The 20287-nt window shown below is 32.8% G+C and overlaps 1 protein-coding gene across 1 annotated transcript; it reads right to left on the reverse strand.

Annotated features, from left to right (window-relative positions):
* Window positions 1-18225: 18225 nt before the first annotated feature.
* Window positions 18226-19788, reverse strand: LOC111885945 ((+)-neomenthol dehydrogenase). Its single transcript, XM_023882187.3, has 3 exons — window positions 19434-19788; window positions 18949-19131; window positions 18226-18858 (listed from the first exon to the last, which is right to left on the reverse strand). The coding sequence occupies exons 1-3, from the start codon at window positions 19758-19760 to the stop codon at window positions 18463-18465; spliced, it is 906 nt and encodes a 301-aa protein (XP_023737955.1). The 5' UTR covers window positions 19761-19788; the 3' UTR covers window positions 18226-18462.
* Between the last annotated feature and the right edge of the window lie 499 nt (window positions 19789-20287).

The raw sequence follows: 20287 nt of genomic DNA on the forward strand, positions 1-20287 counted from the left end.
ACAACTTTACATAGTCCATGCAGTCTTCCTAGTTTGTCTTTTTATCCCTCATTGTCTATTTAAGGAGATGTGATTTTCATTCAATGTAACACTCTGAAGCAACATTCTCATACACTAAAATACCAAGTATTTTGCAAGTCAAATCATTCTCTCTATCATTCTCATTGTTCTTTAATTTTCTTTACATTGTTTATACTAATTTTCTTATATTTGAATACTTTGTTGAACTTCTTATTTCAAGGCAAGACTGGTTTACCAGTCTTGACTGGACTCTTACATTAGTAGTAGACATTGATCTTAAGTTAATTCAAGGTTTGAGTTTTCAAACCTTATCCGCGCACATATTCTTGCACTCTCAAAGTACGGTGAGGAAAACTCACTTCTTAGTCCAAAAAGATCGTTGAAAAGGACACAACTCCGAATATCAGCTCTACCGGTCACCTACCCATCAGATAGTGACTAATTCTCAATTACAACTCAAAATACCCCTATGTCAAACTTGGTCAAAGTCAAAGTCAATTCAAGCTTGAAAGTCCCACAGCCGCTAGTCACGTCGTGGCCTTTAGTGGTCACGTCGTGACCTAATGAGTCTAAAATAGTCGAGGAATCCTTATCCTCACATCATGACACTCGCCGTGCTCACATCATGAGAACGCTCTAATCAAAAAGTTCTTATTGAAACTCTTAATCCTATTTTGGTCAAGCAACCCAATTCCCCCATAGAGTCTTATTTACTCTAGAACATCATAAAAATCATGGCTTTTTGCACATGCATGTCCCAAACACTAATTAGGGTACAAAATGGGAAAAATGACACCAAATCTCATGCAAAAGTCATAAAAATCAACTGTCTTCCAGAACTAGCTTCTATACTACTCAAAGGACACTGAAGATCCATAAAGTTGGCAACTTTATGGATTTCAACCACTACATCATCTTGAATATGAAGGATTAAGCATAAAAATCTAAATCTAGGCTAATGGACTCATAATGCAATGAACTTGAAACTCACAAAAGGTCCAGAAGATGTGCAAATGCTTGGTAGTGAGACTTGAATGTAGAAATGATGGACTAGATGCTCTTCCTCTTCTTCTCCTTGGCTAAAATTACAACAAATGAGCTTCAAAATCAAATATGGATGCTAGGGTTTCAAAGGGGAGTGCAAAGAGGTGATGGAGGCTGAGGGTGGGCTAACCCTATCCCTCACTTCTTTTAAATACAAAAATAAAACCCCCAAAATTAGGGTTTTCCTCTCAGGTAGTTCTCATGTCATGAGCCAATATGTGATCATGTCGTGAGCACCAAAAGTGGTGCTCTTTCTCATTAATCTCCTCACATCGTGAGTAGGGTTTTATCCTTTGAACTTTTAAACTTAACAATTGCTCACCTGAGCTGAATGTTACATATTCAATCACCAATGCAATACAAGTGAAATAAAATTAACTAACTACAATTAACTAAATGGAGGGGGTAAAAACTAAAAGACTAGAAGAATTAAAATGCTTGCAATTAAGCAAGATGGTGAGGTGCTCAAATATTGGAGAAAGTTGGTCAACTAAGGTAATTTAACACAATGAACATTTGTGTATTTATTATTAGGATTCAATATGTAAGGTTATCATTCAACCCAAATTAGTTTTAGCAATCATAAAGCATGATATGCCAAAATTACTCAAAGGTAGTATGGAGGTTGGGGAAGCCCACAACACACCTTCTTAATCAAAATCAAGAACCCAATTGTAGAAATTGAACTCAACAAAATTGATTAGCCTTAAGAATGAAGGAATTCCCACTTCCAAGAGGATGTCAATGCTTAATAACGAAGAAATTCACAAATCCAAGAGGATGTCAATGCTTATATATCCTTAAAAAGGAGCCATGATCCATAAGCTAGATATGATTTCTACCATCATAAATCCATTTTCATTAGCAAATTCAATGATTCATTGCTAAATCAAATAAATAAACCAAAAATTGCTCATTTAAGTACTAAGCTCATGATCAAAGTATTAAACAAGCATAAGAATTATGAACTAAGAATCAATAACATGAGATAAATGACCATCAAACATAAATCCTTCAAAACCTAAAAGTATCCAAGGGTTTTAGCCCAAGTCAACCAAAATAAACTAACTAGCCACTCATGGAAACAAGACAATAATCATAAAAGTGTTTTAACATCAAGAAATTAGCAATTATTAGAAGAATGAGAAGATGATAGATCTAGCTCTCCAAAATCGCCTCTATGATGATCCAATGGTGTAAAATTCTAAGTATGGCCGCCAAACCGAATCCCTACGGTAAATGATGAGTCAAATGACAAAAATGACCCTAACTGTGTAGTTGCATGGGTACCCATGCACGGTTGCATGGGCAGATACATCATCCTCACAAATAATGTTAGAATGCTATTGGCTCCTGATTCTACTATTCTACCCCACTACTTTTGATTCCTTTGGTCACCTTCACACCTCACATGATTCAAAATGAACCAATCATCTTTAAGCTTCAAAATGGATAGTCCAAGCCCATCTTCAAGAGTCCATGACCCATCTTAAAGAGTCCATCTCATCCAAGTATTTAACGCATCAATTCCAATTCATACAAAAAGGATATGTAAATCCCAAAAACTCCTCACAAGTCCACTAAGCCCAAAAACAAGCTAATCCGCAACCGCAACAAGACTCCAAAAACCAACAAAACACCTTATGCAAAACAGAAAGTACCCAATACGATCCAAGATAAAGAAATGATAGAATATGCAATGCAAAAACAATAAAAAAAAGGCTAAAAATGATAAAATAAACTATATAAAAGAGCTAAATAAAACAAACTATCAAAATGTTCATTAGGTGACGGTGTGTTATAGTAGTAGGTGGAGCCATCTATAAAATTTTAACAAAGTTTTCATTTAGTATTTAATTCTTTAAAAGTAATACCCTTTTGTTTCCAAAAACATTCTTTATTTAAAGTCTAGGATCCAAGTTACAAATTAAATAAATGGTTAGGTGATCTTTATCCCATTCACTTAATTTTAACAAGGTAAATAGCTTTTATTAATTACATAATTTGTAATTCCTATAGTTATGACACCCTTAACAATCCATTTGTTTATTTGACATATTTGGTGTCATCTATGCCTTGGAACACTTGCTTAGGTGACCTTTATCAAAAGAGGTTTCCAATCAAGTCATCAAATTAGAGAAACTTCTATAAATGGTCTATAACTTGGTTATAGAAATCGCAAAAATACTTTGGCCACTAAAAGATAATACAAATGGCTAAGTATCCTTTATCCTACAAGCATTATACAAATGGTGTGCAAATGTTTCTAAAGTTGCATGACATAAACTTGCCTTTTGAAAATGGATTTGTATGTTTTATTATTCTATTTTAAAACATGTGATATCATGACACTTACATGCATCCAACTTATCATGGTATCAATTTCCTAAAAAAAAGCCTTTTAAGGTTCACATATAAAACCCGGTTTTTATATTTCGATGCTGTTCAATTTTAAAATTAATATCCAAGATTAAGTTTGAGTTTTAGCCTTATAGAACCTTTTATATTATTTAATAAAACTTCTTTTTGTTAATATTTTGGAGTTTGAATAAGTTATAAAATCACAATTTTAGACTTATAAGTTTACTATTACAAAATTTGTCGTTATTAAGGTTTTAATAAAACCGGTTTTTATTTTAAAGTTATAACTTATTACATATTATGTTCACATTTTAAAATTTGAAATTCAAACTCCATGTGATGTTTATTTTGTCCAAAAAATAGTTTGAGTTTGTTGAAAGCTAAATTATCAACCATGCTATAACATCTTGTTTTGAGAAGTTTCTTATTTTGGGATTTTGGAAAATAAATGGATCAAGTAAAGGCCTTGGGTTTCAAGGGAATTGGGTTTAAACCCTATTGGATGTTGATAATATTGGTTATGTGATATAAGCCCTTGGTTTGTGTTTTGGAGTCAAATGGTAAAATGGGAAAAGTGATGTTTCTGATTTCTTTCATGAATTCAGGATTTTAGTTCGGTATGTTTTAAGTGAAAAGTAATTAGAGATATTTGTGGGTCTCATCAATACCTTTTCGTGCATATAAAGATCGCCAGAAATGGAGTTGAAACGAAGAAGTTATGGCTGATTGAAGTTGGAATGCAATTGAGTGAAAACCATTGCCATGGTGTGGAGATGAGAGCTCCACGACGTGGTAGGCCACGAAATTGAGAAACATAGTCACGGAGTGGCAGTTTGTTAGACCCCAAATCCATGATTTTAGGGTTTTCAATGTATTCAAGCTTAAGGTTCCACGTTTTTGTGCATTTTAGCTGCCTCCATCATATCTCGAACCCCTTAGGAGAAACCCTAGCCTCCATATTCAAGATTTGAGCTCCTCCCCTCTCCTCTCTCATCTTTTGGATGCTTTTTATGATATTTTGATTAAGCTTAAAGATCAAGAAGGTTCTTTTGGTTGCAAGGAATGATTCTTCAAGCTTGGATCCATCAAAGGCACTATAATTCTAGACTATTGTGAGTATAAAGTTCCAATCATGCTCTAGTTCTTTATGATGGGTTTTAGGTAAAACAAATAAACTAGAAAACAATTCCTAAGTTCACCTGCAACCTACTTTGGATCTATGTTTTAACTATTGAACATATAACTTTGAATTGCAAAACAAGAACCCTAGAGGAGAGAGGCTATTTTAGAAAAATAACAAACTAGGGTTTAGGAGTTACATACCTTGCAACTGTTATAGCAAACAATTAATAATCCTCTTGATCTTGATCTTGATCTTCTTGGAAGCTTAGCACAATAAATGTAATGCCTCTAATGGAATCACACCCAAGAACTAGCAAGAAGGAAACTAGAAGGAGAGAGAGGGAGGGAGTATGCAATTCTCGGCCTAGGGTTTCTTCAAAAGAAGGAGTGACCAAAATGTGAACCAGAAGGCTCCTTATATAGCTGAGGGATCTAGGGTTTAGGAAAAACCCTAATGCTCCTTGCTTTGGGCCTAAGAAAACCCAAGGGCCTTATCCAAGCCCCCATGGACGAAATCATTAGGGTTTCCCCTATAGATTTCGTCCACCCTCTTCCAAGGGGGTTCTAGAGTCTTCCACTCAACTATTAGATAATTGCAAACTAGTCATCGCACCTTATAATTAATACTTTTAACCCCAAAATTAATTCTAATTAATTTCTGGTTAAATATTAATTAAACATAATGATTTCTAATTAATATATTAATCTTTTAACATATTAATAAATTCATTTATATTAATTTATTAATCTTATAATAAATTAATATCTCTCCTTTCATAATTTCCTTGTCTGGTTGCTAGGTTGGAGGGCAACCCAAAAGGACTGTGTTGCTATCAATTCAAGTACATACCAATTATAGTTATGGGCTTAGACACCTAATCCAACAGTCTCCCACTTGGATAAGTCTGTAACTATAATTGCTAGTATGCCTTCTAAATTTGACCAGGAAATTGTAGCTTAAAAAAAGCTGATGTCGAACTCTGACCCAGTTAGTTACATGTTCTAAGATAAGAGATCATATAATCCTTCGTTCTACTAGATATCTCTAGACATAAGACATGGAATACAATCAATCTCTTTGTCCAGAATTTATGTTTCCCGATTTCTGATTTGTGATGATATATGACTTCTAATCGAACACATCAATTTAGTCCTGGCTGGGCCCAGCACAAAAGTCAACACCAAATCATCGAGGGGCCCACAAATATCACTTTTCCCATTAGGGCAAAAGGAATGAATAAACATTGACTCATATGCTTGTATCTTCTACTCATCAAACCATACATGACAATACGCTTTATAACACCGAGTTACTGATGAGTTTTCGTATCACCAATGTATAGCCGATTTGCAAATTACAACTCATATATCTCTGTTTCAAGATCATAGATATTATCGTCTCAGTATTACTCATGATGAATTCCATGAAGTAATACTCTAAGCGTGGGTTTATCCAATACTCAAATCTCACTCTCTGAGTACTCATGAACATTGCAGCAATTCTATTGCTATGTCTATCCTTAGACAATCTGTAATCCTATTCATGGCAGTCTTGATTCACTACTTACTTCCAAAAGTACGAGCGATTGTGGAGTTTGAATAATCTTATTATTCAGGAATTCAAAAAACATGCAAAGTGAAACGCAATAATAATATTAATCCTATATGGCCCCAAAGCTTTTGAGCGTAAATAAAAACACTTTTATTTAAACACCATATTGATTACTCATTATTCATTGCTTACTATTTCAGAAAATCAACTTATTACTCGAATTATAACTACAATTGTCCCATGAACACTTTGGTTTCCTATGGTCCATACTTTGTGAAATAGATCAATTGAAAAAATTTTCATCTCACAATCCCCAATCCTTATTATTAGTATAAGAATACCAAATTCTTACCACTTCTAGAATATGTCAAATTCTAACATTTTATGCAATAATTCTTTCGTAATGTCATAGCACAAAAGTCACTAAGACTCGACTAATGAAATTACAAGGTATTCTATCGGAAATTGTTACAAGACAATTCCATAGACGTGAAGTCTCACATTCAAAGTACATTCCTTTGAACATCCTTCTCGCATAAAAGTTTCTAATCTAGACATATTTCTTAATATCCAACTCCCATTAATGGAAACATTTCCATATTTGCCATATGACAACTCATTCTTAATAGAATCTTATCTATTCATAATAATGTCAAGATAGTCCATTCAATACTATACTTCCAACTACTCACAAGTGACAAATCCTCAGTGGACCTCAAATTTTCCTTTGATAGTTGTTTAATTATTTTAGTCAAAACTGATTCTAATTCCTTTTTCCCTCTTAATGCCCTAGGCATTTGGAAAACTTTAGAATGGTCAAATATTACAGCATATGCAATCGATCCTATACCCGAAGCGTATTGGACACGATGCATAATGTCTCACATAAAGACGTGATACTTTATCATCCTTCTGCCATAATATTTTATGTGCCCTGTTCCCACAATTCGATCTACGAAGAGGGATGTCGTGATCATAATTGAATCTGAGAATGCACTATATATCCTTGACTAAATTGATTAATGTTTCTCGATCTAAGCTTTAGAATTTTGAAATGAAGTATAATATTCTCTCCCTTAATTATAGCAAAACAACTTTTCAACCATTGCAACTTTGCAAAGTGAATCTTTGTTTTCTATAATTAATATTTCTAACTCGCAATACTTTACCATAATGATCATGCTCCCACTAACATGATGATTATTTTCTTACCAGCATAACACTTATGCTCCCACTAGCTTTGACATGTATTCAGAAAACAATTAAACTTCCAGAGAACAATGCTTATTGAATTCCTTAAGTTCATATTTCTAATACCTAATGCTTTGATAAGCCTTTATCAAAGCTTCTTAAACTCATACACCTTTGCCTTAGAAAGCTCATATGTGTCTCTAGACAAATTCAGAACTTATGTCACTAAGTCCCAAATGTTCAGACTAATTGCCAAATCTCACAATTCGAACTATGGAAAGGGATGTCGTAACCATAATCAAATTTGAGAATACAATTTCCACAATCGCTATCTTCTTAAATTCTCTCATAGTGAAAGCATTTCATCACAGTCATTTTCATGAAGGAGGTAATCTTATGACACTTAGATTTTATGGTGTATAAGTTCCTATCCATGTGAATTTGTCAAAACCAAAGTTTGTGACAAATCCAAACTCATATGGACTGAACTTTCTTAATCTTGGTTTTTTGCCTTATGGTAACACGAGTGCCCACCATGTCTTCCAAGTGGTTTAGCAAGTCATCCTTACTTATCAATGTACTTTCCATTGATCAAGGTGCTTTGTCTTTATGTATTCACATGAGAACTTATAAAACTCACATGCATAATTAACTCAACTGGAATGGCACAGAAAAGGGGTATGTCATCCACGATAGGCTATAAACCTCAAGTCGTGTGCTAGTGATGATTGATAAGGTTTATTCTTGATTTGTTCTTGAAATTTTTTTCAAGATCATTAAAACTCCCACTGACCTCTTGACATATATGATTCTCTTGTCAGGAAACTTTCCTAGACAAAACAAATATTCAAGAGTTAGTGTAGTTCTTATCAAGACAAAACACTTCACAAAATTTGTCGTAGTTGGTCTTTGTCTTATCCAAGACATCACAACTTACCAATTTCACATGTGCAAGAATAAGAAAACTTTTCAAAATTCCACATTTGATGAGTGTTATAAACCTTCTCGAGACTTGTCACTTAATTCACAATCTTGGAATATAACTCTAAGACTTGATGTTGGAACAAAGTATGATTGACTTCTTGATTTTAACCATTTCCACAATTCTCGATTCCTCTTTCTTAGACATGCAAATGCACTAAGACTCACTTAGAGAATCAATTGAGATACGGTTCCTTATCATTAAGACTTATCATAAAACACAATAAAAGGTACTCTCCCTTCTTCTTAGAATAGAGAAACTTTTATCTTTCTACCTACTTGATTCTTCTTATTCGTTCTGCTATTGATTGAAACTCTTTCGATCAACTCAGAATTATACTTAATCTTATAAGTATAACCATATGTACTAAACTTTAGTAAATCATGATGAATATCTTTATCACTCTTGTGGTGGACTTGATCAACGCATAACCTAGTGTACTTAATCTCCTGGTCCTTCTCTTGACACTTTGCCAAATAATTAGTCTAATTTCCAAGTATGAAGTTTCTCATTCATCATGCAATCTAGTTGTATGATTTCAAGTTTCTGTCCAATTGAAACTTGGGCGATGAGAACCTTTCCTTATTTGGAAAATTCTTGACATTTCCACAAATAATAATTAAGAATCAAATCCATTCATTGTAGTAATACACAAACATCAATTTTTCACAACGATTTTATTGCAAGGATATATATATATATATATATATATATATATATATATATATATATATATATATAATTACTCAAACCAAAATTTCTTTTATTCATAAAAGCAGCGGAAAACTTGTCCTTACAATGCAAAATCAACTGAAAAACTATGTATTTATTCCTAACAAATCTGTCATAACTTTCTAAGCTCAAAATCTGATCTTCGAATCCATGCGACGGTGATCCATTTCTTTGTGATCAGACTCATCTTGCTTTTCCATCAAGCTTCATCTCTTTTCTCTGATCCTGCAAAACATTCAAATGTAATCTTATCACATTATGTATTAAGAATCAATGAATATGAACTTAATGGAGTTAGATAGTGGATTTTACCTGAAGCAGAGCCATATTCCTTGACTCTCCCATCTCTTGGACTCTTCAGGTTCTCAGGGCAGATTTGTATCCAACGCCCCTTCTCTTGGCAGCAGAAACAGGTGGGTTCTTTTGGAATGTCCTTGAAAGCATGGTTGGTTGATTCACCAAACAAATATGCTCCATTGCTTTTGCCAAATCATTTCTGATTCAGCAGCAATAAGCATGTAAGTTAGATCAATGAGGGTGGCGTCAAGATCCATCATATAATACTCTCTTTTAAACTTATTATATGATTCAAGGAGTGATTGAAGAACCCAGTACGCAGCCAACTTCTTGGGAAAGGTTGCACCTAACATTATCAACCTATCGATGTGTGATTTCATCCCTAGGACGTGAGCACACACGGGTTTAGCATCTTCATGTTTCATTGCCAATAGGGCTTTAATGATATTGAACTTTTCAATCCTTCGGTCTTGTGGGTTTGGGAGAACAACGAGAGGGGGTGGAGGAAGTGGAATCAAGTTATTCCACATGGCAGGGATTGATCTTTCACCTTCATAGTGGAACAGACTTTGAGCAGGAATACTTTTTCCTTTAGATTCGGGAAGACATGGTTAGATTCAGACATCCACAAAAACGGGAGAAAATTCAAGTTAGTTGATAAGAATCCTTGATGTAACACCCAAATGAAACATCGAGGCTAGGATCCAACACAACATTCCACAAATTGGAAGAGGGAAGCCATAATCCAATTTGCAAAATATTTGAAGGTAGGTAAATGACAATTTACCAATTTCCACCATGAAAAACGAAAAAGAAGGTTAAGTTTTAAATATATTGAAAACTCCTAGATCCTTTGAGATACATTGAAACTATTCAATGACATGTTTTAATCTCGGATTATGCTCTTCTATCTGTGATTGGGATGCCGAGGATCACAAACAAGATGTTAATAACCATGCAAATGTGCTTGGTAACCTCATTGTCTTTATCTTTAACTATTGATGTGCCGGTAAACCACACACGCTCCATCAAAATGACAATCATGAGATACCCATTACTACTCTTTATTAGTGTCTTTTAGTGTGCCGGTTAACCACACACGCTCCACTAACGACCAATAAAGCATAATGTGCAATTTCATGGATTAGCATACTTTTCTCATTTTTTCTAAAGTAACTAGAGTTGGGATTTTGTAAAATAATGTTCTAGTACTTTCTTTAATAACATTATACTTTTAATGAGATGTAGTTGTCCTATCAAATCCGTTCTGCTAACGACCCTCCACTAATCAAGGAAGCGGTGGGTGAGAGTGGACACCCATTCAACTACCATTTTATAGGCAGTTTCCTTATACCCCCCTTATAGATTAGCTTCGTGAATGAGGCATACTAGCGATTTGACCGACCATAGTCTTATACATATATAATATTTAACTTTTAATCATAATATATATATATATATATATATATATATATATATATATATATATATATATATAAGGTGTGTTTTTAAACTTTTAAAACTTTAAGGTTTATATATAAATTTCGAAAATTAAGACATTAATTTTAAATTTAAAATAAACCAAATAACTAGATTTAATATTTATCTATTAATTAACTTTTAATTAATTAATTAAATCTACTAAGGATTATCTAATTAAATTAAACAATTAATTTAATCCTAATCCATATCCCTCCTAGATTTCGAAAATATGATGATAGGATAATTTCCTTATTTTTCTCAACCAAATAACTAGATTTAATATTTATCTATTAATTAACTTTTAATTAATTAATTAATTAAATCTACTAAGGATTATCTAATTAAATTAAACAATTAATTTAATCCTAATCCATATCCCTTCTAGATTTCGAAAATATGGGGATAGGATAATTTCCTTATTTTTCTCAATTATCCAAGAAGGCAACTACTATCCAAAACAAAGAAACCCTAAAAGGGGGAGCATATTTCGAAATTTCAAGGGGAAAAGGCTAGGGTTTTGGAAACCCTAACCCTAATTTCGACTAGGGTTCATGGAGGCTAGGGTTTTCGAAAACCCTTTGCACCAAAACCCTAAAATCGAAAATTTTGGCCTTTAGGGTTTAATGGCTATAAACCCTAATTTGCAATTAAACTATTATAGCAATTCAATTTAAAACACCAATGGCTCTGATACCACTGATGGGTTTTAGGTAAAACAAATAACTAGAAAACAATTCCTAAGTTCACATGCAACCTACTTTGGATCTATGTTTTAACTATTGAACATATAACTTTGAATTGCAAAACAAGAACCCTAGAGGAGAGAGGCTATTTTCGAAAAATAACAAACTAGGGTTTAGGAGTTACATACATTTCAATTGTTATAGCAAACAATTGACAATCCTCTTGATCTTGATCTTGATCTTCTTAGAAGCTTAGCACCACAAATGTAATGCCTCTAATGGAATCACACCCAAGAACTAGCATGAAGGAAACTAGAAGGGGAGAGAGGGAGGGAGTATGCAATTCTCGGCCTAGGGTTTATTCAAAAGAAGGAGTGACCAAAATGTGAACCAGAAGGCTCCTTATATAGCTGAGGGATCTAGGGTTTAGGAAGCGTGGGTTGGTTATTCTATTGCTGATGTAGCTATTGGGCGTCTATTGAATAGTTCAAGTGAGTTTTCATCACTGTATTCGTGGGTCGAATTGAGTATTTAACTACGGGATGTGGCTATGATGTAGTGATTTGTTAGATTGGTAGATATGTATGATTACTTGTATTGCTGGTTATTGTTTATCTGTTGCATATGTCAACATAGTGTGGTTGGGTTGAGATGATACTACTTTGTGTTGTACGCCAATAAACCCCGGGGCAATCCAGTCAGGAGATTGTGGGCCATGGGAAATCTAGTTAGGAGATTGTGGGCCATAGGCAATCCAGTTGGGAGACTGTGGGCCAAGGGCAATCCAATCGAGAGATTATGGGCCTAGGGGCAATCTAGTTTTATACTATGGGCCTGATATACATGTATTATTGTGTGGGGTATTATGGGGGGGGGGGACTCACTAAGCTTAATGCTTACCCAGTTGCTTATAAATGTTTTTCAGGTACCATCGGTGATTGTGGGAAGGCGAATGCATGATCGTACACATCCTCCTGCTAATTTATGTTTTGAGGGATTTTTGATACTATGATTCAAAGGATTTGATTTTAAAACAATGCTTTACTATCTTATGGTTTTGTGGGAATGTTTTATAAAATTAAAATTTTTGATCATGGTAGTTGGGATGTTACACATGCAAAATATTTACTTGAGAAATAAACAATACAAGCATGCATTTAACATAAACAAGCCATAATCTAGTTGACACTTTTGGGAGCCAACATAAAAGTGCCAAATCATTTCCTAAAGGGAAAAAAAGGGACCAAATGAGCTCCATGTGAACTTCAAGTTAATTGTATGCTCCCACTTGCTTAGAAAACCAACTTTGTAGCAATTTTATAAGATTTTTATAAAAGTTACGAACTTTTATAAAAACCTTGTAATACCGTAGGGATCATCTTGGATTTTCAAAATGTCCTCCATTGTCATCTTGTTACATTTTACATAAAATAAATCTAGTCTAAAACTAATCTATTACATAAAATAACAAAGATGAAAAACTAGCTACTTATTATTACATACCATATGAATAAAAGAATATTACAAACCATTTTCACAAGTCCACATAAAATAACAACACAAATGGTCCATGGCTTGTTTATGTACTCTAAAATACATATAAACATAAAACAACCTTTTTTTTATAAAACAACTTTAAGTGACAAAAAATGCATGCAAACTTTTGTCACAAAAATAAAAATTATAAAGTTGTCAAAAAAAATATGTATGAACTCATTTTTATACAAAAACAAGTTATCGATATTCTCCAAAAACTAAGATTTTCAAAAATCATACAATCTAACGAAACTTGTCAGGTGACTCTGATACCAATTGTTGGGTTTTAGTTTAAAAATAGTTTCGAAAAGATGATATTTTAGCAACGGAAGAGTTGAATAATTTGAATAATTATAAACTTGTTACAACCCACCAATGGTCATCTTATAATAAATGGAAAGATAAAATATAAGCCACTGAAGATATGAAGAAATAACAAACATTGTGTTCTTTGGGTCCTCTAGGGGAGGCTTGGTAGTTGATGACGAATGTGGAACGTTTGAGACACCAACAATGAACCAAATTGATGTAAGATGCTGGTCCTTTTTGATGAAACTCTTAAGCTTGAAAGTAAAACCCAAGTATTAATTTCAAGAGAGAAAAATGCAAGCAACTTCAACTCTAACACTCAAAGCAAGAAAGGAATGAGAGAGGAAAATGCAAGATATAATTTTTGCATGAGTGTAGAATACCCAAATGAAAACCTCACTTAACGTCTTAAAGTAAAGTCATTTACTAAGAGATCTTAACACTTTTGGTCAATCATGTCCCTAACCTATTATCATGTCCATGTATTCTTTCTTACGATATGTTCTTTAGATTAAACAAATCAAAAAGCCTTACCCATGTCTCTTAAGAAAAAAGAATACAAAAGTTGAAAATTTTATAAACTCTTTTATAAAATATAAGCATTAACTTTTTGGTAAAAGACAAAAGAATTTATCTATTCAAAAATGTTGTACATGACTTTTTAATTTATACCATATTATATTTTATTTTGTTTTCCATTAAAAAATTATTATTTACATGAATAAAAAAATTCAGTTAATTATAAGAGTTTATGAATATTTACTAAACTCAATTTCTAATAAAAATTCAATTGTATCAAGTTGTCATTAGTGTGACCCTTTAAGATCATATGTTAATTAGCAATATCATTTTAATATGACTCTTGAGCATACAAGGTCTTTCAATTTAGTATCATGTGTTTTTGTTGCAGAAATTCTTCAACCCAGATTAAACATCTTCAAGAACAACTAGATCAGAAAACGAGACCATCAAAAATGATTTTAGATTTATGTGTAAGTATGTGTGTGTGTATTAGATCTAAACAAAAACATTGCGACCCTTCAATCGTGTGTGTGTGTGCGCTTATTAGATCACACAACACATACACAATCATGTTCATCCATTCAAACCCTTCAACCTAAAAGTTCTTCAACCCAAAAATATTTCAACCACTTCAACCCATACCATCTTCAAGAACAACTAGGTCAGAAAACGAGTTCATCAATGTGTGTGTGTTCATCTTCTTCCTAGAATTCAAACGGTCTTCAAGATTTATAGATCTTTGTTATGTTCTTGAGTTATGTTTTTTTTCCAGGTTGTTAGATTTAATCAAATTCGTTTTTCAAATCCTAAAACCAAATCCAGACGTGCGTTCATCTTCTTTCCAGAAACCAAATCCAGAAGTGTTCATGTGAAAATTTTGAAGCTCGAAAATTATGTTTCCAGTTCGATTCAAGAACACATTGAACTTGAATCTGAAATCAATTTCAAACAAGAAATCTAGCTTTGACATATGAGTTTGTGTTCGTGTTCTTCACGAACACAGATCTAAAAACATGCATCAATATTTTTTATGTTTGTGTTCTTTATCAAATATGGGTTTGAGTTCTTTAGAATGTGTGTGTGTGTATTCTTCATCAAATCTGAAAATAGACAACAATATGAAGAACTCAAATGATTTATGGATTTATGTTCTTGAGTTCATCATATTTGTTATAGATTTATACGTTGGAGAATCATGAGTGTTTGTATGTTCTTGAACAGATGAAGATGAAGAATCAATGTGTGTGTGTGTGTGTTCTTGAACAGATGAAGATGAAGTATCATTTTCTTTTTAGTGTAATTTTTTTATCCTTGCTCTATGAATCTAAATTATTATTACGAGAATTTTTTGATATAAAAATCAAAATTGAAATTATTTTAGATTTTTGGCCGAAGACTCGCCGATGAAGATGACCGGAGTCTCACTGGAGCTGTCAAATAGGCCAGAAACCGGCTAAACCTACGATAAACAGGTCATAAGGATGTTTTTTGAACTATTCAAAAAATTTTAATGGGAAAATTAGGACAAAAAACACTGTAACTAAATGTGTACAAATCAAAAAATATATTACTTTTTAAGTCATTATCCAAAAATAAAACAATATATAAAAAAATGTAAAACAAAATAAAAAGGGTAAAAAAAATCTTTTTTCTTAGTCCAAGGACCAACCAAGTGAAAAATGAAACACAAGAAGTTTGTGAATTAAGTCAGTTAACTCCTTGAAGTTTTGAATGTTGTCATAGTCCAAGGACCAACCAGGTATCATGCACATAGAAGTTTTGAATGTTGTCATCAATTTGTAAATCTGGTAAACCACAAGTACCATTCCTGTAAATTTGTGAATTAAGTCAATTAACTATGAAATGGGAGCCAAATATGAACAGGAGAATCGAGTTTGGCAGCCGCAAGTGCCTTGTGCCATCACATGAGACTCCATTGACAATAATTAGAATTTAAAAATGGTTGCAACGTGTGTTAATCAATAGATTAACCTTAATTAATTCCTTGAAACCCTAACCCTAAATCCCTAATCCTACTTTGTTAACCCTAACGTCAACACCGAATGACTTTTTATTCTTGGCTTTTGACGTCTTGATGCTGGACATAAAGCGTGTTTATTTTTATAATAAGCGTTTAGTGGAAGCCTAATTTTATATCGATTATACGTGGGAATTAAATTTGTTAATTTTTTTTATTCTAAAGATGATTTTCTTTTAAAAACCAACTATTCATATACGTGAGAACCTTGAAACTGTTTAAACATTGTTTCTATATTTTTGGACTAAACAACAAACACCCCTTAAGGATTTACTTGTTAAATTTCATGAAGAAATGTTATGTAGATGAAAACTTCTGTAAAGAAACGGACTACATATGTAATAAGTGGTAAATGAATAACTATTGTTAAGTTTGATAAATAAGAGAGATATTTTTACAATACGGTTAACTTGAAAACTAAAAAATCTTCAATAACTTGCGGAATAAGTGCAAAAAAAACAATTAAAAACTTCAATAACTTGTCGAACAAGTACAAAAGAAGCAATTGGCTTTCATTAAACTCGTTAAGTTACAAAAGAACCAAGGTGGCGCTCTTGGATAAGGAACTAAAATCCCATTTCCGAGAGTTTTTGGGGTTTCAATTAGGTGTGGGACAAGAGACAGTATATGACATATTTTGGTGTATTAACACAAGTTTTGGTCATGGGAAGCACCCCCTCACATGACCTTTTTATTGATTGGATACCAATTCTTAGAGGGTTATGTTTGACTAAGCTTATTAAAAATATTTTTAACTTTTTAACTTACTTGTTAGCTTATAACGGTCTTCAAATGAAGTTTTTTAAAAAGTGTTTAGATTAGATTATCCAGTGTCAAAACGCGATAAGTTGATAAACCATTTTTAGTGTTTGGTAAAATGACCAAAAATGACTTATCTTCGGTTCCACACCGCTATAAGCTGTTTTTTTAAAAACAGTCTATCAAAACATTTATTTTAACTTATACCGATATTGAACCGATAATAAGTATACCGATATTGAACCGATAATAAGTTAACAAACTTCATTTTCAAACTTAACCAAACACCCTCTTAATTGGATAACTCATACGTTAATAACCTACCATTAATCATTGCATATTTTATATTGAAAAATTAATGTGCAATATCAAATACCATTGCATATTTTATATTGAAAAATTAATGTGCAATATCAAATACATATATATAACCTACACAAATGTAGGCCTTCCACATGCACCTTCCTTCCTAAAAGTAGAAGAGTATCCAATCTAAAACTATATACAAACAAACACAAATATAATGGGCCTACACATAATAATGACTTTGAAACTTATCGGTTAGTTTGAAACTCTCCACATAAAGCAGAATTTTGAAACAATTTGTCAAAAAAAAGTTGTTTCAAAATGAATAATGGTGTTCAAAACTCTTGCTTTTGTCAGATTTTTTTTTCTAAAACAACTTATTCTGAAGTAATTTCACAAAAAGATGCTCAAATTGTTACTTGCGATCAAAGGGGGCAAAATGGACAGTCGTATAGAGTCTTTGTTTTTGCTCGTCCAAAGCCTTTGATGATATTTAATTCCTTAGGACCCATATACAATATCAAAATGTATTCCTTTTAACTAAATTGTTGTATTGTTAAAAATTTCATGTTAACGAGATCCCTTATAATAAAATATGTTTAACAAGATTATGTGTTGTAATGCATCTCACAATTCTTATCATTTTTAATGTTTTGTACATGATTATATATGTAACAAAATGACAATCTCCTAGAGTTAAGAAAACCTAAATGGAAAAAATAAAAATCCCAATGCTAAATGTGTTTGTGATTTTAGCGTTTCATTAGACATTTTAAGTGATAGAAATTTAAACAGGTGTCAATGGGATTTTAAACTAAGTTCAAGTATGTTTCGGATGTGAAAAGTGCACAACTACAATTACATATGGACCAATTTGATCCCATTGGTGGATGGTTACGAGATGGAATGGGCAGGGTCAAAGGATAGTGCCCCTAATACCTGTGTCAGGATCGGAGGGTATATCGACATAAAATAGATTGAAGAGTTGACACTAACATTAGATATATATTTTGTATCTAGTGATTGTTACACGTGAAATATATGATAGGTAGCTACCAATTGATCTACATCAGATCAACAACTACTTAGTAGCAAATTGACTACTAGTGATCATCTTAACTCTTAAGAGCTACCAATATGGGCATCTACTAATTGCATGAGTAGCTAATGTTGTTAAACATTAGTAATTTTCCAAAATCAACTAAAATATCCCACAATTGCCATTTGTGATAATCAACATTTTGGAGGCTCTAATCCATATTTTTTTAATTTTATTTTATAAATAACACACAAACGTTCGTGTTTTGTTGTCGAAACTTGAAGTTACCAACATCGATTGGATTATCCTAGAACAAATTTCATGATACCCGGACGATAACGGAAACATCAAACATTATCCTTTCAAGATCCAAGTTACGATTATCACACATTTTACCCCGTTACAAAAAAGTCAATTTCGTTTTAAACAATTATAAACTTTCGATTAAAAATTAGTAATAGGACCAAATAAAAATCCTAATTAGGTTTATAATTTCGAGCATATGCCACGACTTGTCGACCCCACATAAAATTTCCCTGTGTTTAGAACCGGAACCGGAAGCAGTGCAATTTTTGCTGCCATTTTTGCCGCATCATCCGCCGAATGCTTTCCATTGCCATCCGTCATGGCGGTTTGAGTGAACCCCGGACAAAAACAATTCACACTCACCACCCCTTTATATCTCTTTGCCAAAACTTGAGAGTATGCATTCAATGCAAGCTTAGCCACCGAATAATCCGTCCATATCTCCGGCCACCCTTGTGTCTTCCATCTCCCTTCTTTCACATCTTCTAAAAACGCATTCACCACCATATCTATTCGACCTTCACTCAATGTTTCTTTATCACCAAGTATTGCCTTCATTTGTGGGTTGTTTAGTTTCTGCATTTAATTAATGAATCAATTATTCAATATGGTCTTAATCGAATCAGTTAACTGTGGGGTTAATTTGATAAATAATTAGGTACATACATCTAATGTGCCAAGTCGAGAACTGATATTAAGGATGCGGCTCATGGAAGATGAACGACGAAAAAATGGCAACATGGCCTCGGTAAACTGTTTTGATCCGTAGTAATTAGTCTTGATCACAGTTTCAGCATACTCCATGGAGTTTTCGTTCATTGCATTGAAACATACAGCTGCATTGTTCACCTGTACCAATAATAAATACCGATTCGATGAATATCAACAACAAATAAAATTTTAATATTTTTAATGTGGTGTTTTGGATTGTAATGAGTAATGTTTTTGGGAATCCAAACAAGATTGGATCAATTGTATATACATATATGGATCTACAAAAAGCTTTTTGTAATGGGTGTCTTTCTTTTTTATGTGTTTATTATGAAATTGAAGAATGATTTAAAGAATAAGTGACTTCCATTTTATCATGAAAAACTTTTACCTAATTATTCAAAGTGCACAACCACATTAAAAAACTTAAGAATACTCACTAATATATCGAAAGCCTTGAAACTGGATCGAAACCAAGAAACAAAACACCGAATGGAGACTGGATCAGATATGTCAAGCTGACAGAAACGAACATGATGATCTACTCCAAGAACCTTAAGTGAATCCATGGCTTGTAAACCTCTTGATTGATCTCTAGCCGTTAACACAACTGTTAACCCCAACTCAGCAAACCGTTTAACCAATGCATACCCGATACCCTTGTTTGCTCCGGTGACAATGGCTACTGAGTCCTCCGACCACCACCTTGTGGTGGTTGTGGGGTGGGAAAGTGGTGGTTGCTGATGATGTCTACAGGATGATGCCATGGCGGAAGCAGATGAGAATGTGGGAGCAAGATACCAATGGCTACTGATTAATGTCTAACCAAATCAACGTTTATCTATATATATATATATATTGAATTGGTTAGCATGTTATAAAATGGAAATGGTAAAATTTTATTAAAATAATAAAAAGTTACTTGCTTCCAATAAATAAATAAATAAATAATTCTCCTCGTGGTGCTACTAGCTAGTTTTAAACTCCTCTAGGTTTATGTAGGTGTTAGCGTCCACATATTTAACTATTCGGAAAAATAGAAAACAAAAGATGTTCCTATTCCTAACGATCTACTAAATAAGTTTTACTTTTGTTTAATTATAATATTTATTTTAGAAAAGTTATATATTTAATTTTCAATTTAGTTTTACTGTTGTAAAATTTCATATCGTTTTGTTTATTTTTAATTAATATGATCCAATTGATTGTCTTAATTATAATACTTATTTTAAAAAAGTTATGTATTCAATTTTCAATTTAGTTTTACTGTTATAAAATTTCATATCGTTTTGTT

The sequence above is a fragment of the Lactuca sativa genome, chromosome 1 (assembly GCF_002870075.4).
Source record: "Lactuca sativa cultivar Salinas chromosome 1, Lsat_Salinas_v11, whole genome shotgun sequence".
Classification (NCBI taxonomy): Eukaryota; Viridiplantae; Streptophyta; class Magnoliopsida; order Asterales; family Asteraceae; genus Lactuca; species Lactuca sativa.

Coding starts and splice junctions, on each gene's coding strand:
- LOC111885945 (XM_023882187.3), bottom strand. CDS start 19,760: ATGGCATCATCCTGTAGACATCATCAGCAACCACCACTTTCCCACCCC. Junction 19,132..19,433: donor TCAAGGCTTTCGATATATTA/GTGAGTATTCTT, acceptor TTATTGGTACAG/GTGAACAATGCAGCTGTATG. Junction 18,859..18,948: donor CTCGACTTGGCACATTAGAT/GTATGTACCTAA, acceptor AATTAAATGCAG/AAACTAAACAACCCACAAAT.